The following is a 23854-nucleotide window of genomic DNA, read 5'->3' as shown; positions in this document are numbered from 1 at the left end:
GTTCTTTTTCAAGATTTTTAATCGTCATAAAAAGACTGGAATTCAGAGCTGTGAAAATTTAAGTAGGAAAATTAATTTGACTTTCTACATTCTACATTATCTATGAAACATTGACCGTTATAGTGTTGCCAAGAAGAATATAATCACTACGTTTTTAGTGTTGCTACGTTCTTATAGCACAAGTCGGTTTTAAAAACCTTGTGGTTACATCACAAATAAAATGAGTTCGCCAAAAAATAATCAGTTCACTAAATCACTATATCTAGTTAAAAAAAAAAAATAAGGAAATGGGGGGCCGTCAAAGTTGTCAGTTTAAACCATTCTTGTGACGGGGGCTATCTCATTATCTAAATAGGTTTGGAATATGAAATTTTGGTATAATAAGTACCGTATACATAATGCATTTAAACAACAAATAGGTAACTACTGAAAACAACAATTTTTAAAATAGTTTGTAAGCTGTGACAAAAATAAACAAATTAACGAAAAAAAATATATTTCGAACGTCTGAAATATAGCTTTTCGCACTTTTTTAGGGTCTCATAATTGTAGAATTTGCCGCACATCATCTGGCAATGCTACGAATGAATGTCATTACTCGTCACTTATGACATAGAGATAGTATATACTTATGACTTGTCGTCACTTGTCATTGTCAGTTTCTCCGGATTCCTAGTCTATGGTCAGTTTTGCAATTCAGCGCGGCACGTTTGGTTGTGTGTAATTAGCGCCGCGAGTGGCAAATATTAATTATTATTACGATTAATAATTAAAATTAGTCGTGCATTTTAAAAACAAAAATTCATCCTCTTAGATCTTAATAAATGATTTAATATCTGTGATATCTGGTGTTATTATGTTTAAAAATAATATAAATTGTTTGTAAAAAAATAAGTTATCTTCAGTTTCATCAGTAGAGTTTTGTTAATCCGTTCCATCATGACTCTAACCATGACGAGAAAAGTAAGCGAATGCCAAGCAGAGACTGTCCAGTTTATGCCCGTACGAAAAGTAAGTTATTTAGTATAGTCAGAAGAAATTACTTTTATGGTAAAGTTTTCAACACGTCAGAACAAGAAGCTTTCTATAAAAGATTTCCCTAGCCTATTTCAAATAGGCATCAAAATCTTTCGTTGTTGTTTCGGCATCTTTATACCTACTTATTGTAAGGTCAAATACATATACAAGTTTGATTTTAGTAATCTTGTAAAGTTTTGAATTAGTAAATACATAGGTAGATACCTACTTAACAAAGTATTTATAAAGACCTTATTTAAATTATTTATCACTATCGGAACCCTACCACTTATTTGCTTTAGCTTTTCCTTTGGTCTGTACCTTGGTAACCTTTTGTATGTTAAGTTTTTTTTAATTTTTCTGAAACAAACTTAAAAGAAGTAGATACATAAATAATGTAAAAAAGAATTATTTATACAGGGTGTAAGGGATATGCTAATGATAACTGAAACCAGGAATTTAGTACACAAATCTGAGTTCTGTGCCCCTCGGTGTTGGAGTTTTTCATTGGTTTTTACGTGATGATGACTATGTTTTTTGCATTTTGTTAGTTAATTACAATGGAATCACCTACATAATCTGAGTAAATGGTTTTGTGATTGTGTTATAGGCACCTATTCACAAAGTTTTAATTAGCCTGTCTCTTACACCCTGTATGCAAAACAAAATATTGATTTCAATAATATTGTTTAAGCTGGAAGATGACTGCATACAAGACAAAGAGTTTAGTTCGGGAAGCACATTGCTCAGGCGAGGCAAAAAACTAGAAGATAACAACAACCTCTTGAAAGAGGACTTAGAATACATAAACTTTAGAAGACTCCTCAAATATGAAGAAGCTCCAGAGTACTTGCAGCACAATCCATATATCAGAGATGGATATAGAAAGTTATTGCCAACCAGACTATGTTGGGAGAGGTAATATTTTGTTGTATATTGAACTGTTTGTATGATTTAGCTCTGTTTGATATGACATTTGTTTTAAATTTTACAATCACTATGATACTAGCTGATGCCATTGATTCCATGAATCCGTCGAAAATCCTATGGGAACTCTTTGATTTTCCAGGATAAAAAGTAGCCTATTGTCACTCTCTAGATTTTTAACAATTCCAAGGAGATTTCGATTTTTCTAGTATAAAAAGTAGCCTAAATCAGTATATGGGATGCAAGCTATCTCTGTACTAAATAGATGGTACCCATTACTCGTTCACGTGGAAACAAGTTTTTTTAAATACCTGTGGGAGCCCCAAGATATTTTGGGATAAAAGTGAAATCCTTGGTCCATCTCGGGCATGCAAGCTATCTCTGTGCCCATCAATATTGTTTAAACAAATGATTAATATGCAATGAAAACCGAACAGACAGACACACTTTCACAGTTTTATTATTACTTATTAGGTATGGAATTTACATGAAAAATTTCTTTACAGCATTTTCTGGTGGACGAATGAGACAATGAACATTTGGACGCACATATTCGGCTTCTTCCTTCTGCTGTTCCTCACGATCAACGATCTCGTGATCATCAACATCCACGCGACAGTTACCGACAAGACAGTCGCGGCTATATTGTTCTCGTGTTTTCTAGTAAGTGGTATTTCCTATTTAAAGTGCTTGTTCCTGCTTCTGTTCCTCACGATCAACGATCTCGTGATCATCAACATCCACGCGACAGCCCCCGACAAGACAGTCGCGGCTATATTGTTCTCGAGTTTTCTAGTAAGTGGCTTTTCTTATTTGAAGTGCTTACGCGCTTCTCCATACAAACATATTTCGGTGGTTATTCTATTTTTATTGTTCTAGATCTAAAACTAAGCTATTTATCTCTTTGCTGGCTGATGCCAATAAATAAAGTATAAATAATATAGTAGGAAGTAGGTATATAGTACATACCTACATTACTAAGGTGGAACTATGTAGCACCACTTAACTAGAAATTAAAGGTATCTACATTTCTCTATAAATATAATTATTCTGAAGTTTATTAGAGGGAGAAATCTGTGAATGAGTTGGCATCTTTCGTCTAAAGTTAGAACATACTATGTGAATAAGATTTGGATAGTATATCTATCTGCTCACATACCAATTATGTTAGTAGGTACTTGTGGTGAAAATTTTTTTTTTTTTTTTTTTATAAAAAAGAATATTAGCCATGTTAAATGACTAATATTCCCCTTTCCTCTCCAATTAAGCGTCAGGCTTGTGCTAGGAGTAGGTACGACAATAGTGCAACGGGCGGGGTTTGAACCGTCGACCTTTCGGTTTTCAGTCCACTCCTTTACCAGTTGAGCTATTGAGGCTCGAGTGATTTAGGTCTAACCTACGTCGCTAAAGTCTACATGATATATACAGCTTACAAACCTACATAATGTTGACTTACAAGTTACGAAATATGAGCACCGTACTTTAGACACCATTGGTCGAGCGACGTCTCGAAAGCGAAGCCTCATGTCATATCCGAGCCGCCTGTCTGCTTTAGTGAAAGTTCGGAATTTTGCGTTGCCGAAACACGATAAAATAATTGACATTAATAATAATAAACAAGACACAACAATAATAAGATTAATAAAATTTACGTTAACAATGTTATTTTATTTTTTGTTGTTTCTGTTATTAACAAGAAACAGTTAAAAATTATTTTGCTATAATCCGCCAACAGAAAAAATCTGTATGGTCAAACATGCTCTGTTATTTTATTTTTTGTTACTTATTTCTGTTATTTTATTTTTTAAACTTTTTTTTTTTAAATATGGTAGTTTAAAATTGATAGTAGATGATTAATGAGAGATAAAAAATTATACACTAGCTTTAGCCCGCTCCTGCACCCATATTATTTTAAAATTCCACGAAATGTATGTGCTGGAAAGTGTATTACAGGAAATTATGTAAAATGTCTTTCCTTTTTTCAACTTTTTTCTAACTAAGACGTGGGTAAGGACATTTCAAAACTGCTGTAGAGGATCAATGCCACCAGAGACGAGGAAATATTTGCCAGTATAATTGTGTGCCTATGTCCTATACGCAATTTATAATATTTTCTACTTAGTTTTGCTAGATTAGCGCGGTAAGAAATCTGGATTGTGATTAGTGGCGCTAAACTCATATTTCGTTATTATTACACTGTCTTGAAAGTTTACGAATAGTCTAAAATAAAAATTTCAAGTTTATTATAAAATAAATAAAAATAAAAATAAAATAGCCATTTATTCTACTACCATTAAATTCATAACATTTTTATTTTTTTTAATTAATTACATGCAACATTCTTATTCATTTAAAAGTTCAAGTTTAGTTTATTAAAGTTTATTAGGTACTTAATAATTTAAATGAATTGTTTTTATCGAGATAATCAAATAGGCTGGCACGGCTGGTCGTTTAAATGTCTTCCGTGTGCGTAAATAAAAAATAACGTCACGAATTTGTTTACATTCCGTAATTATGTGCATATCTACTGTACCTAGTCTGATTCATTTACTTATTGTGAGGTTAAAATAACAAAAAAGTCCTTGCAATCTAATAATCTATTCTAGGTCTTTTAAAACCGCAGGTCTTTTCGCCCGAATTAGGTAGGTAAGACGAATACCTAATACTAAAATTTTATTCTGTTAAGTAAACATAAGGAAAGCCTTAATCCTTATGTTTGTCTGATAAGTGTAGTTAAGTCTGGTTTGTTCCTGTTCAGACTTTTCGTAAAATTCCCGACAAAAATTGACTATTCATTCAACAAGCCATATGATTATAGAAAGCTTTCTTTGTAGTAGCCGAATAACTTGTAACAGTAGTTTTACAGTTATATACGAGACTGATCTTTTTCACCTGATACTAGTACCTACACGTGTCAATGACTTTCACAGTTCACACCACTGAAGTGCTGGCCATTGAGACTTTCACTATCAATGGGATGTACGGGCGGTAATGCCTGCAATTTTGTTCATCCTCACAGAATTCAAAAGGACATTCCTATAAGGATAATTCAACTTGATAGTCTTACTAAAAAAATATAGGTACATTGCTTGTACGTACTTTTTACAAGTTGAATCTGAGTGTAGACAGTAGGTTTAACATTAATTTGTAAATCGAAGTTTATCTAATCTATCCTACCCCTTCCGCAGCGAGCATTGTGTAGATGCAGATCTTTCCTTACCCATATAAAGGTACCTATAGATTCTCGCAATGTTAAATGTCTCAATTTATGCTATTTCAAAGTTTTGATAGTAGGTAGAATGTTTATTGTTATATTATTTCTATTTTAAGCTTCGGCCAAACTTCGGCTTATATCAGTCAAAGAATCGTGGCATTGAGCGTACTTTGTATAAAATCGTTTGTAGGCACTTATTACTTTCACTGTCAATGGTACGGTAGCTGTAACTATTGTGAGATGCAATTGAAGTAGAACCTGTTTCTACACCTTTCTTATTCGTATTTTTTACACACGTTATGTTGCAGGAAGATTGGAATTTCAGTTAGGTATTTAATTATATTCCTAGAATTCAATAAAATAGTTTATAACAAACTAATGTTTTAAATGAAACATGTAAAATGAAAGTATCGGTGGGCATCATAATTCGTAAAAATAAAAAATAATTAGTTTAAACTTTGAAAAGTCTCGTTAAATCATATTTTTTTCATATAAAACTCAATATCATTACCAATATTATACGCAATATCATTTTTTTAATCTATACTTTATTCAAAAAATTACCTACCTGCCTGCTTAAGTAATTATTTTAAAACTAGCAGCTTATCATCAAAAATAATTAAGCATCATCAGAAACAATTGTGGTTAGTTATGAATAATTTGTTTAAAATAACTTAATATCGACAATTTTAATCGACTGTGGAAACGGAAACGAAATCAACTCCTTAAAAAATTGTTTTTGTCCTTCTAATCTAATATCACAATAAGAATGCTACCTATTTATTAACTAATCTTAAGTAAGTAAATCAGGATATAATGAAGTACCTACTATAATTATAGTAGGTAAGTATTATAGAATTAGTTGTTAACAGGGCTCTCTCCGTCACTTGCTTCCACTCGTTTCATACAATCGTAGTTCCAATTTCATTTGAATATTAAGCAACCAAAGTCCATGAAATTTTGCAGACATATTCTAGAAACTAATATCTGTGTCTGTGGTGTTTTAGATTTTTCGAAAAATATGTAGTTTTAAAATTACAGGGGCTCAAAGATTTGTATGTAAATTTTTAAGACCGCGTAACTTTGAAACCGAATATATTAACAGAAATCTGGAAAACCACAGACATAGATATTAGTTTCTAGAATATGTCTGCAAAATTTCATGGACTTTGGTTGCTTAATATTCAAATGAAATTGGAACTACGATTGTATGAAGCGAGTAGAAGCGAGTGACGGAGAGAGCCCTCTTAAGCTAGAAATAAGTACCTACTAACATAGTTTAAGTGATTTGTCATACTAACACAATTATGGATCTAATGGCCTGAAATAAAAGTTTATTTATTTATTTATTTATTACTAATTTTGCATAGTTACAAAGGGTGTAAAGGACTTAAGAACTAAAGTTCACCTTTAATAGTAGGTACTTTTTGTACACGTAGTAATTAATCAATCACTCAGCCTGTTTGTGTCCACTGCTGGACATAGACCTTCTCAAGAGCGCGCCACCACCGCTGAACTGACGACCTTAAAAAGGTAGCGGGAAGTGGGTGGATGAGGAAGGCGGAGGACCGTGTGTGCTGGCGCGCTCTTGGCAAGGCCATGTAGTAATAAATGACAAAAATTCGCGAATAAACAAGATTTATGCAATAAGAGATATAAATATTGCATAAATCTTGTTTTTGCATTACATTAGCTGTTAGTAAGCACATACATAGTATTTCAATGAACTTCAATTGCAAAATAGCGGGGAAGTAACTATAAAAACAGGTGTGAGATGTAGCCTAGTTGCAATAGCGGAGGTAGGAGGTAAATCTATGATCGTAATCAAGCAATTGCGTGCGTCAAACATCGTCCAATTGACCAATTGTTTTTTATCTTTAACATCTGAAATCATCAGCTCTATGATTCTAGTGCCTATGTGAAAAACTCCAGTTTATCAGTATTCAGGTGGTGTAAAGGTTTATTCAAATAAACTGTGTGTTAGAAGTTTATTCATTTGAATAACGAAAAGCACTTTAAAAAATTTAAATAAACTTTTTAAAGTGATTTTTCAATCGTCAAAAAAATTAACACTGATTCGGAATGCAATTCCGTAATGTATAAACCGATTGTATAAAATCTGGGTTAGAATAATAAAAGACATGGTACCGGAAAATGCTAAGTTGGATTCTTTGGTTAGGTGTGGTTAGGTTGGAAGAATTGTATGATGAAACAGTGGGTTTAAATAAAAAGAGCAAATCAGTATAATCGCCCAAATTTATTATATCACTTCACTAAACACACTAATACGAATCACTCATTTCTTTATTACTATTGTTACTTTGTCACTATTTATATAATTTACACTTGTTTACACAAATGGACATAGTTTCAGCTTACAATGCGTACGATAGAACAATAATACTAAAAATGAGCTCGCATGGCTTTATATGGCGTTATCCCCACCGAAGGCATTCGGTAGTAGTGGCTGTCATGGCGGTACTTGGCTATGATTGGCTGTCATGGCAGTAATTGGCTATGATTGGCTGTCATGGCGGTAACTGGCTATGATTGGCTGTCATGGCAGTTAGCTCGGAGCGGCTGGTTTGAATGGCACGTTGCGACGGGCTGTGGCGGCGTGGCGTAACAATGTAGATACTAAGTATCTTCTCCCAACCTAGCATTTTCCGGTACCATGTCTTTTAAGGTTGTTATGTCATTAACATTAAAAGCCATAAGTCATAACGCCCATTTGTGCTTTGTGGTCATAACACTAGGGTTTGGTTTCCGCGGAAATAATATTTTCTTTGTCGATTGGTGCTTCTTGACAAACTTATCTTATTCGAATAGGTAGGGTACTTAATATACTCCTGGAAAATCACCCATAACACTTAGATCAATTTTATTTAAAACTAGCCGATGCCCGCGACTTTACCCGCGTGGATTTAGGTTTTTCGAAATCCCGTTGGAACTCTTTGATTTTCCGGGATAAAAGTAGCCTATGTGCTACTCCAGGATATTATCTTCTTCTTCTTCTCTCTGGGCTGGTTTCCGCACTTAAACGTTCCCGTCTGTTGTGCGTGCGTTGCCCCTCCCCGCCGAAGTCTTCACTCCAGCCATCCAAGCTCGCTCCAGAAGCCAAGTAGACCGCCCAGGTTGCCGAGGGCTTCATGAAGTGAGGTTGGGGATCCCAGATGGCGTTCTCGATGTTCTGCCACGCTTGCACACTCCAGGAGCACGTGCGTCGGTGTTTCATCGACCTCCATGCAGGCCCTGCACAGAGGACTGTCGGTAACACCTATAACGAAAAGGTGTTTGTTTAGTGGGCTATGCCCTGTTATGAGTCCCACCACCTTCCTAAGTTTACCTTTGTCCAGGCGGAGTAGTTTGTTAGTTTGTCGTATATCTATGTTAGGGAAAGCCTCTTTGGCTTGCCTGCAGCCAGTTGCGTTTGCCCATAGATGAGTATGCTCTTTAAGTGTTAGTTCGTGTAACCAAGTTTTATACTCACTGAAGGGTATGGGTACCATAGGCTCTGGCCCTGTCACCTTCAGCGTCGTAGCCCTGCGTGCTAAAGCGTCCGCTGCCTCGTTTCCCTTAACCCATCATGTCCTTTGACCCACCGTAGGGTGATGTCATTCGACATGGCGAGTGTTTCCAGAGCCTTGTGGCAGTCTTGTATGAGTTCAGAGGTTGTCGAAAATCTAGCCAAGGCTTTGAGAACAGCTTGGCTATCCGAGTTAATGTTTATTATCTATCTCCATTCCAAATTTCAATCAAATCCGTCTAGTAGTTTTTGCGTGAAGGAGTAACAAATATTATAATATTCTCTTACATCATGGATAAGTATTGAAACATTAGAGATTCTTTCCTTTCCGAGTTTCAATATACCTACATATACCTAACACACTCGTAAATTGGAAAAGAACTGACTCACACTTAAAGTTTTTTTTTATAATAGCATATTTTGATTTAATTACGTTGAATATAAAAAAGGTCTATTGTTCGATTTAAAACATTCCAGTTCCAGCGCGACAAAAAAAAATCTATTCTATATTAATTATCTTCAATACCAACATTGAACTTGAATAAATATCAGATATTTGACCACCTCTTCTTTTTATTTGCCCATGAAGGGGCCTATAGGGTCCAAAGCTACCTCCTAACCTTCTATAAGTACATATAAGGATTTTGTTATTGAAAGTTAAAAGTTCAAAATCAAAGTAAAGTAAAGTAAAAAATCAAAAGTTTTTGATTTTTTATCCTGCCCCAATTTGACGAGACCTTGTCCTTTCCTAATTTTCGTTAATTTATGCCCGACAAAAATACAATGGTGTCTTAAGTCTATAAACGTAGTTCTGTTTGGGCTTAGATAAGTAAATAAAATTAAAACTAAGCCAAGCAGTGCGATATATGGAAAAAAAGTGAATATCCTCTATGGAAGGTTTCACATTTTAATTGAACCGGTTAGCATAAGTCGCGCGTACGTCACTGCAAATTGTTAACAGACGCTAGGTATGTCCACGTCACAATGAAAACATTCCTATGCATTCTATACTAACGAACGGTTAACGCATCAATTCAACCCTCAGGAACCATAATCTGAAATATTAGACTACGTTATCATATCTGTTACTTCGTTAAAAACCGTTAAATCGAATATTATTTCGAAATCGAAATTAGATTGATTAAACAAAAGAAAAACAAAAAGCGACTTGAACCACTTGAACTTGTTTTTTACGATTTTATGATTTTAGCAGTCTATATAATTGTGTATGTATGCATGTATGTATGTATGTTTGTATCCAGATTCTGTGTGTTCCACCATAGCACCTAAACTACTGGGCCGATTTTAATGACTGAGGTGTCAATTGATTCGTCGTAAAGGTCCGGGTGACATAGGCGGATGTTACATCAAAAAAATTGGGGGTCTCCAAAATTTTTTTTTTGCTATTGTATCGAGTGGGATGTCAAATGAAAGAGGAGAAAATTCTGAGTTCATGAATATAAATGAACTACAACATTAAAATATACCGATCGACCGAAAAACAATTTTACTCTAATATATTTCAGCGTTTATTAAGACGATCGCAGTCGGGTATTAGTTTTCAACTTTATCTTTCCGAGTTGTAGTGTGCTTTATTTAATCTTAAGGGGCATGAGACGGGTCTGCCCGCGAAATTCAAATTTAATTTGGTTTTTTGCAATTTTTAAACTAATACGACAACGTAGGTTTATGGCACTTTAATTGCGCCAATGGCAGTATCATCCTCACAGGTTTAAAAAAATTAGCTCTAGTATCGACTAAGTCGATACAAGGGCTAATTTCTTAAACTGGACCCTTTCAAGTAAAGATTTTTATATAAACCTGTGAGGATGAAACTGCCATTGGCGCAATTAAAGTGCCATAAACCTACGTTGTCGTATTAGTTTACAAATTGCGAAATACCAAATTAAATTTGAATTTCGTGTACAGACCCGTCGCATCGACCGCCTTATTTTTAATTAGGCTTGTGTAATAAGATGAGTATATTTGTTTCCAGGTATGCATGGCTCTGTCGGCGTTATACCACACGTTCTCGTGTCGATCCGAGCACGATTACAACACGTTCCTCATGTACGATCTCTTCGGCATCGCGCTGTCCCTGCTCGCGATATACACTTCCGGTGTGTACTACGCGTTCTGGTGCCACCACGTAAGTTACCTACGAGCTACTAGCCTTTACTTATTTATTTAATACTCGATGATGCCCACGACTTTGTCCGCGTGGATTTAGGTTTTTTAAAAATCCCGTGGGAACTCTTTGATTTTCCGGGATAAGTAGTATGTCCGTCCCCGGGATGTAAGCTAACTCTGTATTTCATCAAAATCGTTTAAACTGTTGGGCTGTGAAAATTGAAAAGTTAGCAGACAGACAGACAGATAGACAGACAGACACACTTTCGCATTTTTAATAGGTACCTACATATTAGTATGGATGGAGTTGAAAAAGTTGTTCGTCATAATATGCATGTCAATTACCTCTATCACTTTCACTGTCACTTGTCAAAAGTTGTGTCCACTGAGCAGTAAAACAACTTTTTCAACTAAGTACATATTTGAATCGCTATATCTCAGAAATGGTGATTCTTAGGGAAAAAATTCTTAGATAACTATATCAAGTGCGGTATCATATGAAAAAGCTTTACTTGTACAGTCTCAAACAGATTTTTATTTATTTTTATGCATTATAATTTTTGATTTATCAAGCGAAATGTCGGAAAAAATACCATAGTATGGAACCTTCGGTGCGCTAGTCTAACTCGCACTTGGCCGGTTTTTTGAACTGAATAACAGAAAAGTCATTCGGAGTCAATTCATGCTAAAAATTAACAAACGTAAGTAGACAATTAAATATAATTAACATTTTTTTACTACGTTAGCGAAGTGATTATATTCTAAGTATGTCAGAAACAATTCATGTTGAGATTTTATTTTACTTGGAATGACAAAATGTAGTATGTAATGTGGTAAATTATTTTGACGATTCAAAAGCACTTGTAAAAGTCTCATTGAATAAAAATATATTTAATTGTATTCCATTCTATATTCTAGTTTGAAGAATCCGCCAACTTTGGCAGTAAACAATAATGTCTTTATAGCACAAGTAAAGGGGCTGAAAACCGTGAATTTGTGGTTACATCACAAAAAAAAACAAAAGTGTTATTTCTTGTACGATTTATGGTACGAAACCCTTCGTGCGCGAGTCAAGCAAACAAACATGAATTGACCGGTTTTTAAGATCACTTTACTTTAAAAAGCACGATGCTATATTAGAGTAATGAAGATTGGTTGATAACCGTAATAAAATAACTAACGTTGGATGAGATGTGGAGATAATGGCTGGTCTACAGATTAACGTAGTCTCCGGAGCATACAGAGAAAGTAGGTAGGTATACATACCTACGGGTTTAATAGGTACCTATGTAGTCTTTGAAAGTTAAGTTAACCATAACCAACCATTCAGTCAGTAAATGGTTACCGTTGCTTAACCATTGAAGGTTCAAATCTAATTAGCCGCGACAGCCGCGGCGCGTGGTAGCAACTGTTTGGCAGATGGCAGATTGTCGCCCGTCATATACCTACTAAAGTCAAATCCGTGGAGAACCGGGGACGGACAAAGGCTCCTTTTGTCCATGAAAATCGCAGGACAAAGGACAAAGTCTTTTAAAGTATTTTACAAAACATTGCTTGCAAAGTAGCTCTTGTTTCACACTATTAAAACTACAGAGCGTAAAGTAGATTTTCACCACACTTGGGCGATAAAAATATTATCGCACAGTTATTAGTCTACGAATCTAATATATTATCGCACTAGTGTGGAAACGTCTAAAATGACTGCTAAATACAACAGCTGTTTCAAGATCACCATCTTTTATAGAGGTGTTTTGTAGTACCACCAATTAGTATATTAGATTAAAAACTTTATTTCTTGCCTACTACATGGCATAATAAAAACTTATCGCTGATTTATTTTCAAGAAAAAATCCTGCCCGTGGTTCTTAATTTTGTTAGTTATTTTAAATAAGTAGTCACTCGCCTGCGGCTCGGGTGTGATATTCATCATACTGTAATATTCATCATACCGCACTTATTTCATAGATAACTATTACATAATATGTAATAGTTAGTTAGTTATTAGTGATTGAATAAATATTATTTATTCAATCGACAGGATAAAACAATTTTTTACTAATTAAAGAAATAATTGGGATGTAGGTAAATAATTTAATAAGTACTTAGATTTCGTTTTGTTTAAACCAAGTATTATAATCGATAGTTAAATATTGCAACATCAAGCATATTGAATCGATTCTCGACGTCGCAATAGGTATTTACGATATTTTGTCATATCAAGCGAATCGATATTTCGTTTAGCGAAGCATAGCGCGTAGCCGAGTTCTTGTAGCATGGCGTAATTACATGTTTTCTATACATACACGTTGGACTAAACTTGACTTAGATTTCACCTTTTTCTAAATAGTTATAAAAAAATAATAAGTAAGACACATTGCTTGGCCACTTGCTTATTAGGTACTTATACTATTTAAATCCTAAATAGTAAAATGCTCTTTGAAAAAGATTCAGTTTTTCTTTTTAATAAATTAGTATACCTACTTACTACCTAGGCGTATTTCTAATTCTGTGTGCTTACTACATTTTTATTATAGTATCGGACCAGCAATTATTCATACTAAGTTGATTCATTTTACTGTTCCTAGTTCACTTATAATATAGGCACTTGATTTATTCTTCACTTTCTATTATAAATTTCCATCACACTAATATTATAAAGGCGAAAGTTTGTATGTGTGTGTGTGTGTGTGTGTGTGTTTATTACTCCTTCACGCAAAAACTACTGGACGGATTTGGCTGGAATTTGGAATGGAGATAGATAATATCCTGGATTAGCACATAGGCTACTTTTTGTCCCAGAAAATCAAAGAGTTCTCACGCGGGCGAAGTCGCGGGCATCGGCTAGTATTAGATAAAATCAGGATAAAATAGATCTTTAAAAAATATCTATGCAGAAGTGACCATTTTTGACGAAATCACCGCTTTCCATTCTATGAAATTGTCTGCTTTGTAAAATAACCTACATTTATCTTACCTTAATTTCTGTAGGTCGTTTAAAAATCCTATTGGTGTCATTTTACGAGTAAATTGCACGCAGGTTGCACGCAAGTAAAAGTTTAATCATGGTTGCGCCAGTGAAAGGCAAATCTCTCCAATCTTTCATATATACTTTAGCACATTATATTATTTGTAGCTTTTGTACTTGTGAAAATTAGGCTTTATTAGCATGTTTAAGCCTTTTTTTCATTCGTTGATAGAAAAAGTATGCGAACGATTTCTAAAATGCATGCCTTAAGAATAAAACCGGCCATGTGCGAGTCATACTCGCGCACCGAGGGTTCCGTACTCGGGTATTTTTTCGACATTTTGCACGATAAATCAAAAACGGGTCAACGGGAAATACCTACCCTATAGGTTTTCTTGACAGACACGACAGACAGATAGATAGATAGACAGATAGATAGTATTCCTGAAAAAAGGTTAATAGATATTATTTTATATTATATAACATACAATTATTTATTTACTATCGTTACTGAGTCGTTATTTGTAACCAATAATTTTATAACCAATTAACCAACCAATTTTATTGATCCATTACTCTACCTTCGGACCGGCTAATTTCGCGAGTCGTTATCCCGCCTCAGAACAGTGGATGTATCCACTATCCACTGAGTTATCGACCTATGAGAATGATTTTATTTTTTGACGACATGCTTGACCTGTTAACCTTGATGTCTCCTTTAGCTTTGTTAGGATGTTGTAAGCTGTCTGAACTTTTTAAACTGATAAAAGTATGATTTATTTACATCACCATAGGCTTGTTATATTTTCACCCTGTCCGTCATTTTTACCCGACTACGGCAAAGCCGAAAGGAAGGGTTATGATTTTAGCAGTCTAAGTATTTGAATCTCTACACTCGAAACGTGAAGATAGGTAATTCGACAACGATAACTAAATGCGAAAATGTGTTTATTTGTCTGTCTATCTGTCATCTGTCTGTCTGTTACCTTTTACGTCTGATTTTGGCGAAATTTGGTAGGTACACAGCTTATCCTGGATATGAAGCCTACGGAAAACCAACGAATTCCCACAAAATTTTTTGAAAAACCAAAATCCACACGAAATAAGTCACGGGCGTCAACCAGTTTATAATAAAATCACTAATTCTCTAATGGTCAATGTCATATCTATTTCATATTATTTAATCTACTTGGGTATTCGATTTTACTAATAACTAACTAACTAGGTAGGTACTATCGAGTCGAGCGGTCGGCCGTTTATCGATTCACCCGGCCGATCGTTGGGTAACATTTAACTAACTCTTGCGTTACCAGTTACACCTACTTACTACTACGCCATTGACCTTCGTGATGGATGTTCTAGCAACACCTTTGTATAACGTTGTAATTTTAATAGAATATGTCTCACTTGAACTCAAAAGATGGAAATTGGAAAGACGACGACGGACGTCGCAAGAGTTGGGGGTATAGTGCGCGAAAAATAAGTACGTACCTACCCTTTTTTTACCCAGATTCAAGTTCAGACAGGTCGAAATGGCAATCGGGGTGGAGACGCCCCGCACAACCCCCGCGCTAACCCAGTGTGGGATAGCGCGAGTGACCCAGTGTGGGAAAGCGCGGGTGACGTGCGGATGTCAAGGGCGTTTCCCCGCTTCATACTCCGATTACCATCTCGATCATACTATACCTGCATTCTGATTTCCATTATCTCTATAAATTCACCACAACGTCATCACAACGTTAGCTGCATATGTAACATCGTTCAATCGCATTTATGTGTGACGCGCAGTAATGCAACAGTGACAAGGTCCCGAGCAAAATGATCCATTGTCAGCCACTTTGCAGACATTTGATTGCTTGTATTGCAATTTGCAATACGAGAACACATCCGCAGTTTTATATGCATGTTGTTGGAAAATTGACACCTACGCCTTAGGCCTCCTACGCACTGGCGACCATGGTCGCCGCGACCTGGCCGCGGCGGCCAGTGAATTCTGGACTTTATATGGCAATCGCTATAGCCCCTACGCACTTAGCGGCCAGCGACCAGCGGCCACCGTTGGCCGCGGCGTCCAATTTGATGCCACGCGACCAGCGACCAATCGTGGCCGTCGAGAACATCACTTCTGTATTAAAATTCATCAGTGCTACCGCATCGGCCGCGGCGACCAGACGTGTAGCTAGCTACAGAGTGATTATTTTACAATGGCCAATTTCGACACGGAAAGGTTCATAATTGAAGTTGAAAATAGAAGAGGTTTATGGGATTTAGCATCAAATGATTACTCCAATAAAGATGTTAAGCGGCAGTTGTGGCTTGAAGTGGTCGATATATTTGGCGGTGAATCCATGGAAGATAAAGAAAAGGCAGAACTTGGTTAGTATTTTATTTTATTATGCCTAAGTAAATTAATAATGCGATGAACTACAATAAACGCAGCAGGTGCTGTAGTAGCATTCGACACGTATATGTGACATGAGTGATTTTTTTTTAAAGTTGTTCCGTTCATTCAAAATCTAAGAAATTTTAGCAAATAGGTAATTGTCAAAAGTATAACTATTTTATTTCTACTATTTTTCGCTTTGCACATGAGTTTTGACAATTATTTGCTAAAATTTCCCAGGTTTTCGTAATGATTGGAATAACTTTTTAAAAAGATTACTCATACCGCATGTGCGTTCGACGCCATTTTGTTTACGGCGCGCAATGGCGGCTCGCGGCGAGCACCCATATATTTACAAATTGTGCCAGGGCAAGCGACCATCGGTACTGAAGTAGTTTGCGAATATATCTCGATATTCGGTTGATGTTCTATTTGCTCTATTAGGTAAACATGCAGGTATTTCTAATAAAGCCTCTGGTACAGTTAACGTGTCCTTGAAATCATATCCGTCTCTTTCTCGCACAAAATTATGAAGCACACATAGAGCTTTTATAATCACAACTGCAAATTCTTTCTTGACGTTTAGGGGTCGGTGAAGAATCTGCCATTTATTGGCTAATATTCCAAATGTACATTCAATATAGCGGCGGGCACGGGATAGTCGATAATTAAAATTAGTCTTTACATTATTCAAGTTTCTCCCAGCATACGGTCGCATCATATGTTCCGATAGTGAAAACGCCTCATCACCCACTAAAACGAACGGCATTGATTGGCCATTTTCTTTGATGGGGTTATTGCTCGGAATATCGAGATCATTATTTAAGAGCCTATGATAAAATACAGAGTCTTTGTAAATTGACGAATCACTGCATTTGCCGTATGCTCCAATATCTACGTAAAGAAATTTATAATTTACATCACATATTGCAAGTAACACGATTGAAAAATAATTCTTGTAATTGTAATAAAGAGATCCCGAATGTTGTGGTTTGATAACTCTAATGTGCTTGCCGTCGATGGCTCCGATGCAATTAGGAAATTGGGCGTATTTTTGAAAACCTTCAGCCGTTTGAATCCACTTATCTCTGGTCAATTGTGGCATCACAATTGGTTTTAATATCTCCCATATTGCTTCACAAACATCAAATACTATTTCCGATACTGTAGGAAGCCCTATACGGTATTCATGACTTATATGAGATAAAGAACACCCAGTAGCCAAATACCTGAAAATAAAATTCACATTAATAAACATAATATTAGTTTTGTAATATGTACTACATTTATTTATTGATTTACAGGCATTACTCTCCAAAAAAGATGGAAAAACCTTAGAGACTGTTTCACAAGAGAGCTGCGCCGTCTTAAAGATGTCAAAAGTGGTTCTGCTGCAAAACGTAAATCACAATACACCTATTTCAACCAATTACTGTTTTTGAAATCAGTGCTGGACACAAACGCAACAGAAAATAGTCTCGAAGAGGCAAGTCAAGAAAATGAAAGTGCAAGATCTTCTGATCTTGAGACTCAACAGTCTGCATCAAAGTCGCTTAGAACAAAAAGGAAGAAAAAAATACCAAACGAAGAATCCGATACAGACCCTCTAATTTCAGTTCTGCATAAGACCATAGCGACTACACAGAATGATTCAAATTGTGACAGATTGTTTCTTTTATCCCTCCTCGAAAGATTTCAAACAATCCCTGCTGCAATGAAGACCAAAGCGAAAATGGAAATCATGGAAATTATAGAAAAATACCAACCGAACTGTACACCTACAACAGCGCGCATAAACTATTCAAGTAATTTCAATACTCTTAACGACCAAGAATATGACCCGCATCGACCGAGTTATTCAGGTTATTCTACTACCAACAGGATATCAGATGATTCAAATTACAGCGATACTCATACTCATTATTCTGATATTTCTCAAAATTCAGAAATGATAGACCTATTTCCCAATTTGAATGATTAATTGTTCACAATTGCCATTTTTTAAGTTATGAAAATACAAATAATTTGATTATCTACTTCAGTTTTTTAATATTTAAAAACATGTTATAAGCAAGCCCTTTTCCTCTCCTTTTCAAAGTCGTAAAGTAGAATACTACTGAACAATAGTTCATAAATTTTTTAAAGTGGCAAAACCTTGGTCAATGAATTATACAGGTTGTTGTGAAAAACGCAACAGTGGTGGTTTAGGGTGATTCAGAATCAAGTCTTGTATAATTCAAATTTACAAAAAATCCGTTTAGCAGTTTAAGTAAAAAAAAAGGCCCTATCACATTATTTTTATTTTTCCTGTACACAATACTCCATTCCGAAACATCCTTTAAAATATATCACGTATTTTTTAAACATTCTGTATTTAAAAAAGAAAAAGCTTACCTTATTGTTATTACTAATTTTTCTTCTGCTGGAATGCATTTCCGATAGTTGTTACCAGTTCCAGTAATTTTTGGTTTTATTGTATCCAGTAACAGGTTAAAAGTATTCGTTGACATTCTCATGTAATTAAAGAATCTCTTCTCATACATTTTTAAATCCAAAAAATAAGTATAATATAATCCTTTAGTCTTTCTCTCGCAAAGTAATGGATGCACCCAAAACTGTCTTTTACGTGAAATCTTCCGTTTTCGTTTTCGTAGTAAATACACAAGCACAGTTAGCGTGATTATCTTCTGCACGTCCATCTTGACACATCCTTGGAAGTCGACTGCAAATTTTTCGGCCGTCCACATGTCGCGCTTGCCTACGCACCGGCGACCATAGCCGCGGCGGCCTGGCCGCGTCTATGGTCGCCAGTGCGTAGGAGGCCTTAAAAGCAAAGAATCCATTAGCAAGTTTGTAGCTACTTACCTAGCTTGTTAAACTGTCGCGCGGTCCCGATTATCGTGAAAATAACTGTAAACCCCTATGATTCGAAATCTCGTTCTGTTCAGTCGATTTGTATGTGGAAAGATGGAAACCCATCGCATTATTATGAGCCCAATAAAACTACTCAGCAATGAGGATTACGATGTAGAGAAAGAGAGATAGAGAGAAAAAACATGGGGAGAGAAAGAGAGGGAGAGAGAGAGACCTTACCTAATAATTGTTTGACTTCATACTTGTACCTATGCGGTATGCCTATACTTTACTGCATTTATCCCATTAGTAATTAGTTGGATCTTAATTTCTTATTTGGTACACATAATAAAGGTACTTAGGTCAATGTCATCGTTGTCTCAACTTTAAACTAATGTTTCGGGATCCCCCACTCCACGACTCACCTCATACCCCGATTGCCATGTCGACCTGTCGCGTACTATAGATACGTCTACTGCTGAACACATTCTTTATTCTTTATTTATTTGCATTCATGTTTTACATCATAATAGAAAATAATTATAATATTACAACATGAAGCCCCGTCAGGGCGCTGCAAAGTGATTACATATAAATAAAATGTCACGTGTTCATTCACTTGTTTCCTTGACCTTGTGCTGCTCGTGTCCAGGAAATCCAGATTAAAACTTGCTCACTCCTTATTTCCAGGAATGGAAGACGTTCTACATGATATCAGTGACGCTGATCTTCGCCGTGGCGATGGTGCTGCAGATCCCGCGTCTGCAGGTGCCGTACCTCGTGAAGATGTGCGTGTTCATAGGCTGGGCGGCGTACGGCGTGCTGCCCACGCTGCACTGGACCTATGTCATGGGGGGCTTCGATAACCCCATGGTGCAGGTGAGTGATTCCTCGTGAACATTTGCGTGTTAATTTTTTAGGGTTCCGTACCTCAAAAGAAAAACCGAACCCTTATAGGATCACTTTGTTGTCTGTCTGTCTGTCTGTTTTCAAATAACATGGCGAGCAAACAGCTGTCAGGTCACCTGATGTGTGAAGTGATTACCGCCGCCCGTGAACATTTGCAGCACCAGAGATACAGCCGATGCGTTGGCAGCCTTTTTGGGATTCGTTGGTCCGCCCCTTGAATAACTCCACGTTGTAATCTAGTGGGAACACCGCCGATGGGAGTTGAACCCACAGTTTGCATGTGCGTGGAAAAAAGGATCTGGCACAACGGGCGGTCGAAGTGCACCAGGCACCCAGCTGGTGAGGGTGAAATTGCTTGCGGTGGCGTGCGGTGCGGTTGTAGAAAAAGGAGTTCATAAGCTAACTGCATTTTGAAATTGAACTTGAACTTTTATTTGAAAATACCGGTTTTAATTTCACGGGATTGAATGCATTAATTTAATGTTCTAATAGCTATGTTTTGTTTCAGATATTCTTCCCCAGAGTTATAGGGATGTATGTCATCAGCGGGACTGCATTCGCGATTTATGCCTTCAAGGTATAATGTTTAAATTTTATTATGATTCTATGAATACGATTGTGCATGCAGACTTTAGGATGATGATGCAATCTAAGATGGAAGCGGGCTAACCTGGAAGGGGTATGGCAGTTAAACCCATACCCCTCTGATTTCTACACGGCATCGTACCGGAACGTTAAATCTCTTGGCGGCATGGCTTTGCTAGTAGGGTGGTAACTAGCCACGACCGAAGCCTCCCACCAGACGAGAAATTTAGAAATTATAAAATTCTTAACCCCTGCCGGGAATCGAATCCGGGGCCTCCCTCTAATAAGACCACATAGCTTACCACTGCGCTAGAGAGGCCGACAAAATTGTTCCCACACGAGCTATTTACCGCGTTACTTCAGGAACAGGAAGATCTTTAAATCCATTTGGCTCGTTTCAGGTACCAGAGCGCTGGTTCCCGGGCAAGGTGGACTACATTGGGCACTCGCACCAGTGGTGGCACGTGCTGGTGCTGGGCGCGCTGTACTACTGGCACAACTCCGCCATGATCTACGTGCAGTACCGTATGAACCACGGCTGCGCCAACACCATGCGGATATTCTAACTGTGATCTAGAATATAAATCTGCGCACTCAAGAACATTTCTTCAGGTTGAAATCTATAGAACGCACTTTGACTGTTTCAGTTAAAACGAGACAGAAATAAATAAATATAAATAAACGCTTATTTCAGACGTTTCCATCCATAGATCGTTAGTATGTTAGTAACAATTTTTCCTTAATTACTAAGTATTGTTAGTTTATTAATAGGTGCAATAACTAACACTGCTTTAAATTTGAGCAAAGTCAAAGTGCGCTCTGTAGATCTCAGCCTGAGAACGCATATTACAGTGTAGGCTGGCGTATGTTCGCTTATATCATGGCAGCTATTGAGCATCGCGTCTTTTGACCAAGCAGTCCGCACTGTTTAAAGCAGCTATAAGACCTCTCCCTAAGCAGTGCCGTTAGGACCTTAAAAAATTTTCTGCTGGAGTTTCAACTATCAGCTAGATGGTACCTCAAAACAATCTTATAAATTGACAAGTCAAAATCTGCTGGCCTTTTCCTCTGGGAACATTGTGAAAAGGATAGCAGTATTTTTAGTCTTGATTCCTGTACAAACGAATTTCTACAAACAAATTCTTTCGTGCGGAAACTGTATCGTGTAGAATTTAAGACTTGAATTTCTTCTGTAGGGATGGCCTTAGTATTTCAAATGCTTATCTAGTATAAGACAATATTATAATACTCTTAGAAACCTGGTCAGAATCTAGAACATTCCAGTCTTCATAATGTTAATGCAACTGGATTTAAATCCAACTTTACCGAATCATGCAAAAGCCATGTAAAAGTTTGATCCAAGATATTGTTTTTTCAATTAGCGTTAAGTCTGAGGGTCTCAGGGTCGCGTTTTTTTCTCGGTAGTTTGTGCGTTACATTGGGTTTAATATGCTATGTAAAATTTTAGCCTTTTGCTTCGGTTCGCTTTCAATGCGAATCGACTCTAAGCTTTCTCTCTTATACAAGATTTAGGGTTCTATAAAAGAGGTAGATTTTATAGTAAAATGATTGCCCTACGTGGTTGTTACAAAATTGGTGCCGTAATTGCCGTATCGGTCAGTAATCGTTACGCCTTTCGCACATTGAAGCATTCACCTCCAAGTATGCCTTTATGGCATGACACAAAGACGTTACAGTGATCGCAAAACAAGTAGGCCAATCTGAAGCTATAGTATGATGATCTGCGCAGGTCATAGACTAGGTATTAAGTACATGAGCCCGGCTGATACCTGTTTTTAGGGTTTTGTACCCGAAGGGTGCCAATAGGACCCTATTCTTCTTTCTTTCTTCTCTCTGTGCTGGTTTCCGCACTTAAACGTTTCCGTCTGTTGTCCGTGCGTTGTCCCTGACCACTGAAGTCTTCACTCCAGCCATCCAGGCTCGCTCCAGAAGCCGAGTAGACCGTCCAAGAGAATAGAAAATTTCTGTTGCCGCTGTAACATCACAAATCGCTGTAATAAAAATCACAAAAAGGCCGCTATGAAAATTACAAAATTAAAAAATGTTATTTCTTTTTCGATGGTACGGAATCCTTCGTATGTGAGTCCGACTCACAGTCGACTGGTATTTTTGTACAATGCGCAGTCTTACAACTCTTGTTCAGATTGGGTTACTTGTTTTGCACGCTTTACATTCGTATCTCTATCGCCTACGAAAGCGTCATCTGGCTAAAGGTGTTAATATGTATTACTAAAGACCAAATGGGCCACATTATATTGTCTCAATGTTGATGTTATTTATTGATAACATGACCATGACCAATGTTATTTAGTGATAAGTCCTTGCTCAATATTTAAGTAGATAACTAATTAATTAAAAATATATAAACTTTTTGTTTCGCCTCGAGCAACTCGAGCATGTTAATTTATGTTACTTATCTATTGTAAAATAAACTTTTTCAATAAAAGCTTTCGATATAACTATAACTCCAGTAACGAACCGCTTCCATACCGCTTCGTATACTTTCTCCTATTGCAATACTCTGAAAAAAGTTACGTTTATTTACTGTTATTAAGGCACGCGTACAAAATTATATAAAGACGCAACGCATTATTATAAAATAAGAAGCAACGAAAATAAAATCAGTTTGTAACTTTTCATAGATTTCATAGAGTTTTCATAGATTTTTTAAATCTGTAAATTACTCATAAATACCGTAAGACTACAACTTAAAAATGCCTGATATTTTCACGTAGATACAATAGGAACCTGGTGAACAACGTGAGAAAATATGCATTATGCAGTAGGTGATTAAGTCTCTTAGGCTAAGAGAGTGCTAATAGTCTTAGCACCGTGTGGGGCCCTGCGATTTGCTGGTCAGTCGTCCACTGTTTCCTGTGTGACAATAATTTTCCCCACTTTGCTGGATTTTGTTCAAGTTGTTTGCGGGACTCCTTAGCACATAAGCGAATTATGATTAGCATCTATTGCTAACTCGCTGTTCACACAAAATAATAAGATACGATTATAAGGCTGATTGCGTTGTGTTGTCGAGTGCCTATATTTTATTTGAGCTACTGTTAAAATATAGATGTTGAAAGAGTCCAGTACCTAAGGGGTGATGGCGACTAAAGAAATAAAAAAAAAATCTTTTGTCCTTTAAAGAGAAAAATTGTATTTAAAGATTTTATCATGCAGTTTTTTTTTAATCAATCGCCTTACCAATCTCAAAAACTTGCCTTGTGTAAAGTTTTAGGAAATAAGTTTAACTTTTATTGAAATTACTCTCATTTATTTATTTTTCCCATTTTATCTTATTTTTAAACAACACATAATAAAATAACA

The 23854-nt window shown here is 36.4% G+C and overlaps 3 protein-coding genes across 3 annotated transcripts; 2 read left to right on the top strand and 1 right to left on the bottom strand.

The window, feature by feature from the left end:
• The first annotated feature begins 670 nt into the window (after nt 1–670).
• On the top strand, nt 671–23327 carry LOC123869677 (progestin and adipoQ receptor family member 3). Its single transcript, XM_045912665.1, has 7 exons — nt 671–1011; nt 1712–1935; nt 2451–2607; nt 10681–10833; nt 19706–19894; nt 20433–20501; nt 20911–23327. The coding sequence occupies exons 1-7, from the start codon at nt 940–942 to the stop codon at nt 21073–21075; spliced, it is 1029 nt and encodes a 342-aa protein (XP_045768621.1). The 5' UTR covers nt 671–939; the 3' UTR covers nt 21076–23327.
• LOC123869680 lies at nt 15686–18198 on the top strand. Its single transcript, XM_045912670.1, has 2 exons — nt 15686–16155; nt 17467–18198. Exons 1-2 carry the CDS (start codon nt 15984–15986, stop codon nt 18141–18143), a joined length of 849 nt encoding a protein of 282 aa, XP_045768626.1. The 5' UTR covers nt 15686–15983; the 3' UTR covers nt 18144–18198.
• On the bottom strand, nt 16153–18989 carry LOC123869674 (protein ALP1-like). Its single transcript, XM_045912663.1, has 2 exons — nt 18557–18989; nt 16153–17391 (listed from the first exon to the last, which is right to left on the bottom strand). Exons 1-2 carry the CDS (start codon nt 18907–18909, stop codon nt 16515–16517), a joined length of 1230 nt encoding a protein of 409 aa, XP_045768619.1. The 5' UTR covers nt 18910–18989; the 3' UTR covers nt 16153–16514.
• Nucleotides 23328–23854: the final 527 nt, after the last annotated feature.

Source organism: Maniola jurtina, chromosome 11, assembly GCF_905333055.1.
Source record: "Maniola jurtina chromosome 11, ilManJurt1.1, whole genome shotgun sequence".
NCBI classification, from domain to species: Eukaryota; Metazoa; Arthropoda; class Insecta; order Lepidoptera; family Nymphalidae; genus Maniola; species Maniola jurtina.
Note: the sequence above shows the minus strand (reverse complement) of the source record. Positions and strands in the feature narration are given on the sequence as shown.

Bases quoted from the DNA above. Each gene is read 5' to 3' on its own strand.
- LOC123869680 (XM_045912670.1), top strand. From the start codon at position 15,984: ATGGCCAATTTCGACACGGAAAGGTTCATAATTGAAGTTGAAAATAGA. The intron at 16,156-17,466 runs GTTAGTATTTTA...ATTGATTTACAG, and splicing joins TAAAGAAAAGGCAGAACTTG to GCATTACTCTCCAAAAAAGA.
- LOC123869674 (XM_045912663.1), bottom strand. From the start codon at position 18,909: ATGTGGACGGCCGAAAAATTTGCAGTCGACTTCCAAGGATGTGTCAAG. The intron at 17,392-18,556 runs GTAAGCTTTTTC...TTTTATTTTCAG, and splicing joins AAATTAGTAATAACAATAAG to GTATTTGGCTACTGGGTGTT.
- LOC123869677 (XM_045912665.1), top strand. From the start codon at position 940: ATGACTCTAACCATGACGAGAAAAGTAAGCGAATGCCAAGCAGAGACT. The intron at 1,012-1,711 runs GTAAGTTATTTA...ATATTGTTTAAG, and splicing joins AGTTTATGCCCGTACGAAAA to CTGGAAGATGACTGCATACA. The intron at 1,936-2,450 runs GTAATATTTTGT...ATTTCTTTACAG, and splicing joins ACCAGACTATGTTGGGAGAG to CATTTTCTGGTGGACGAATG.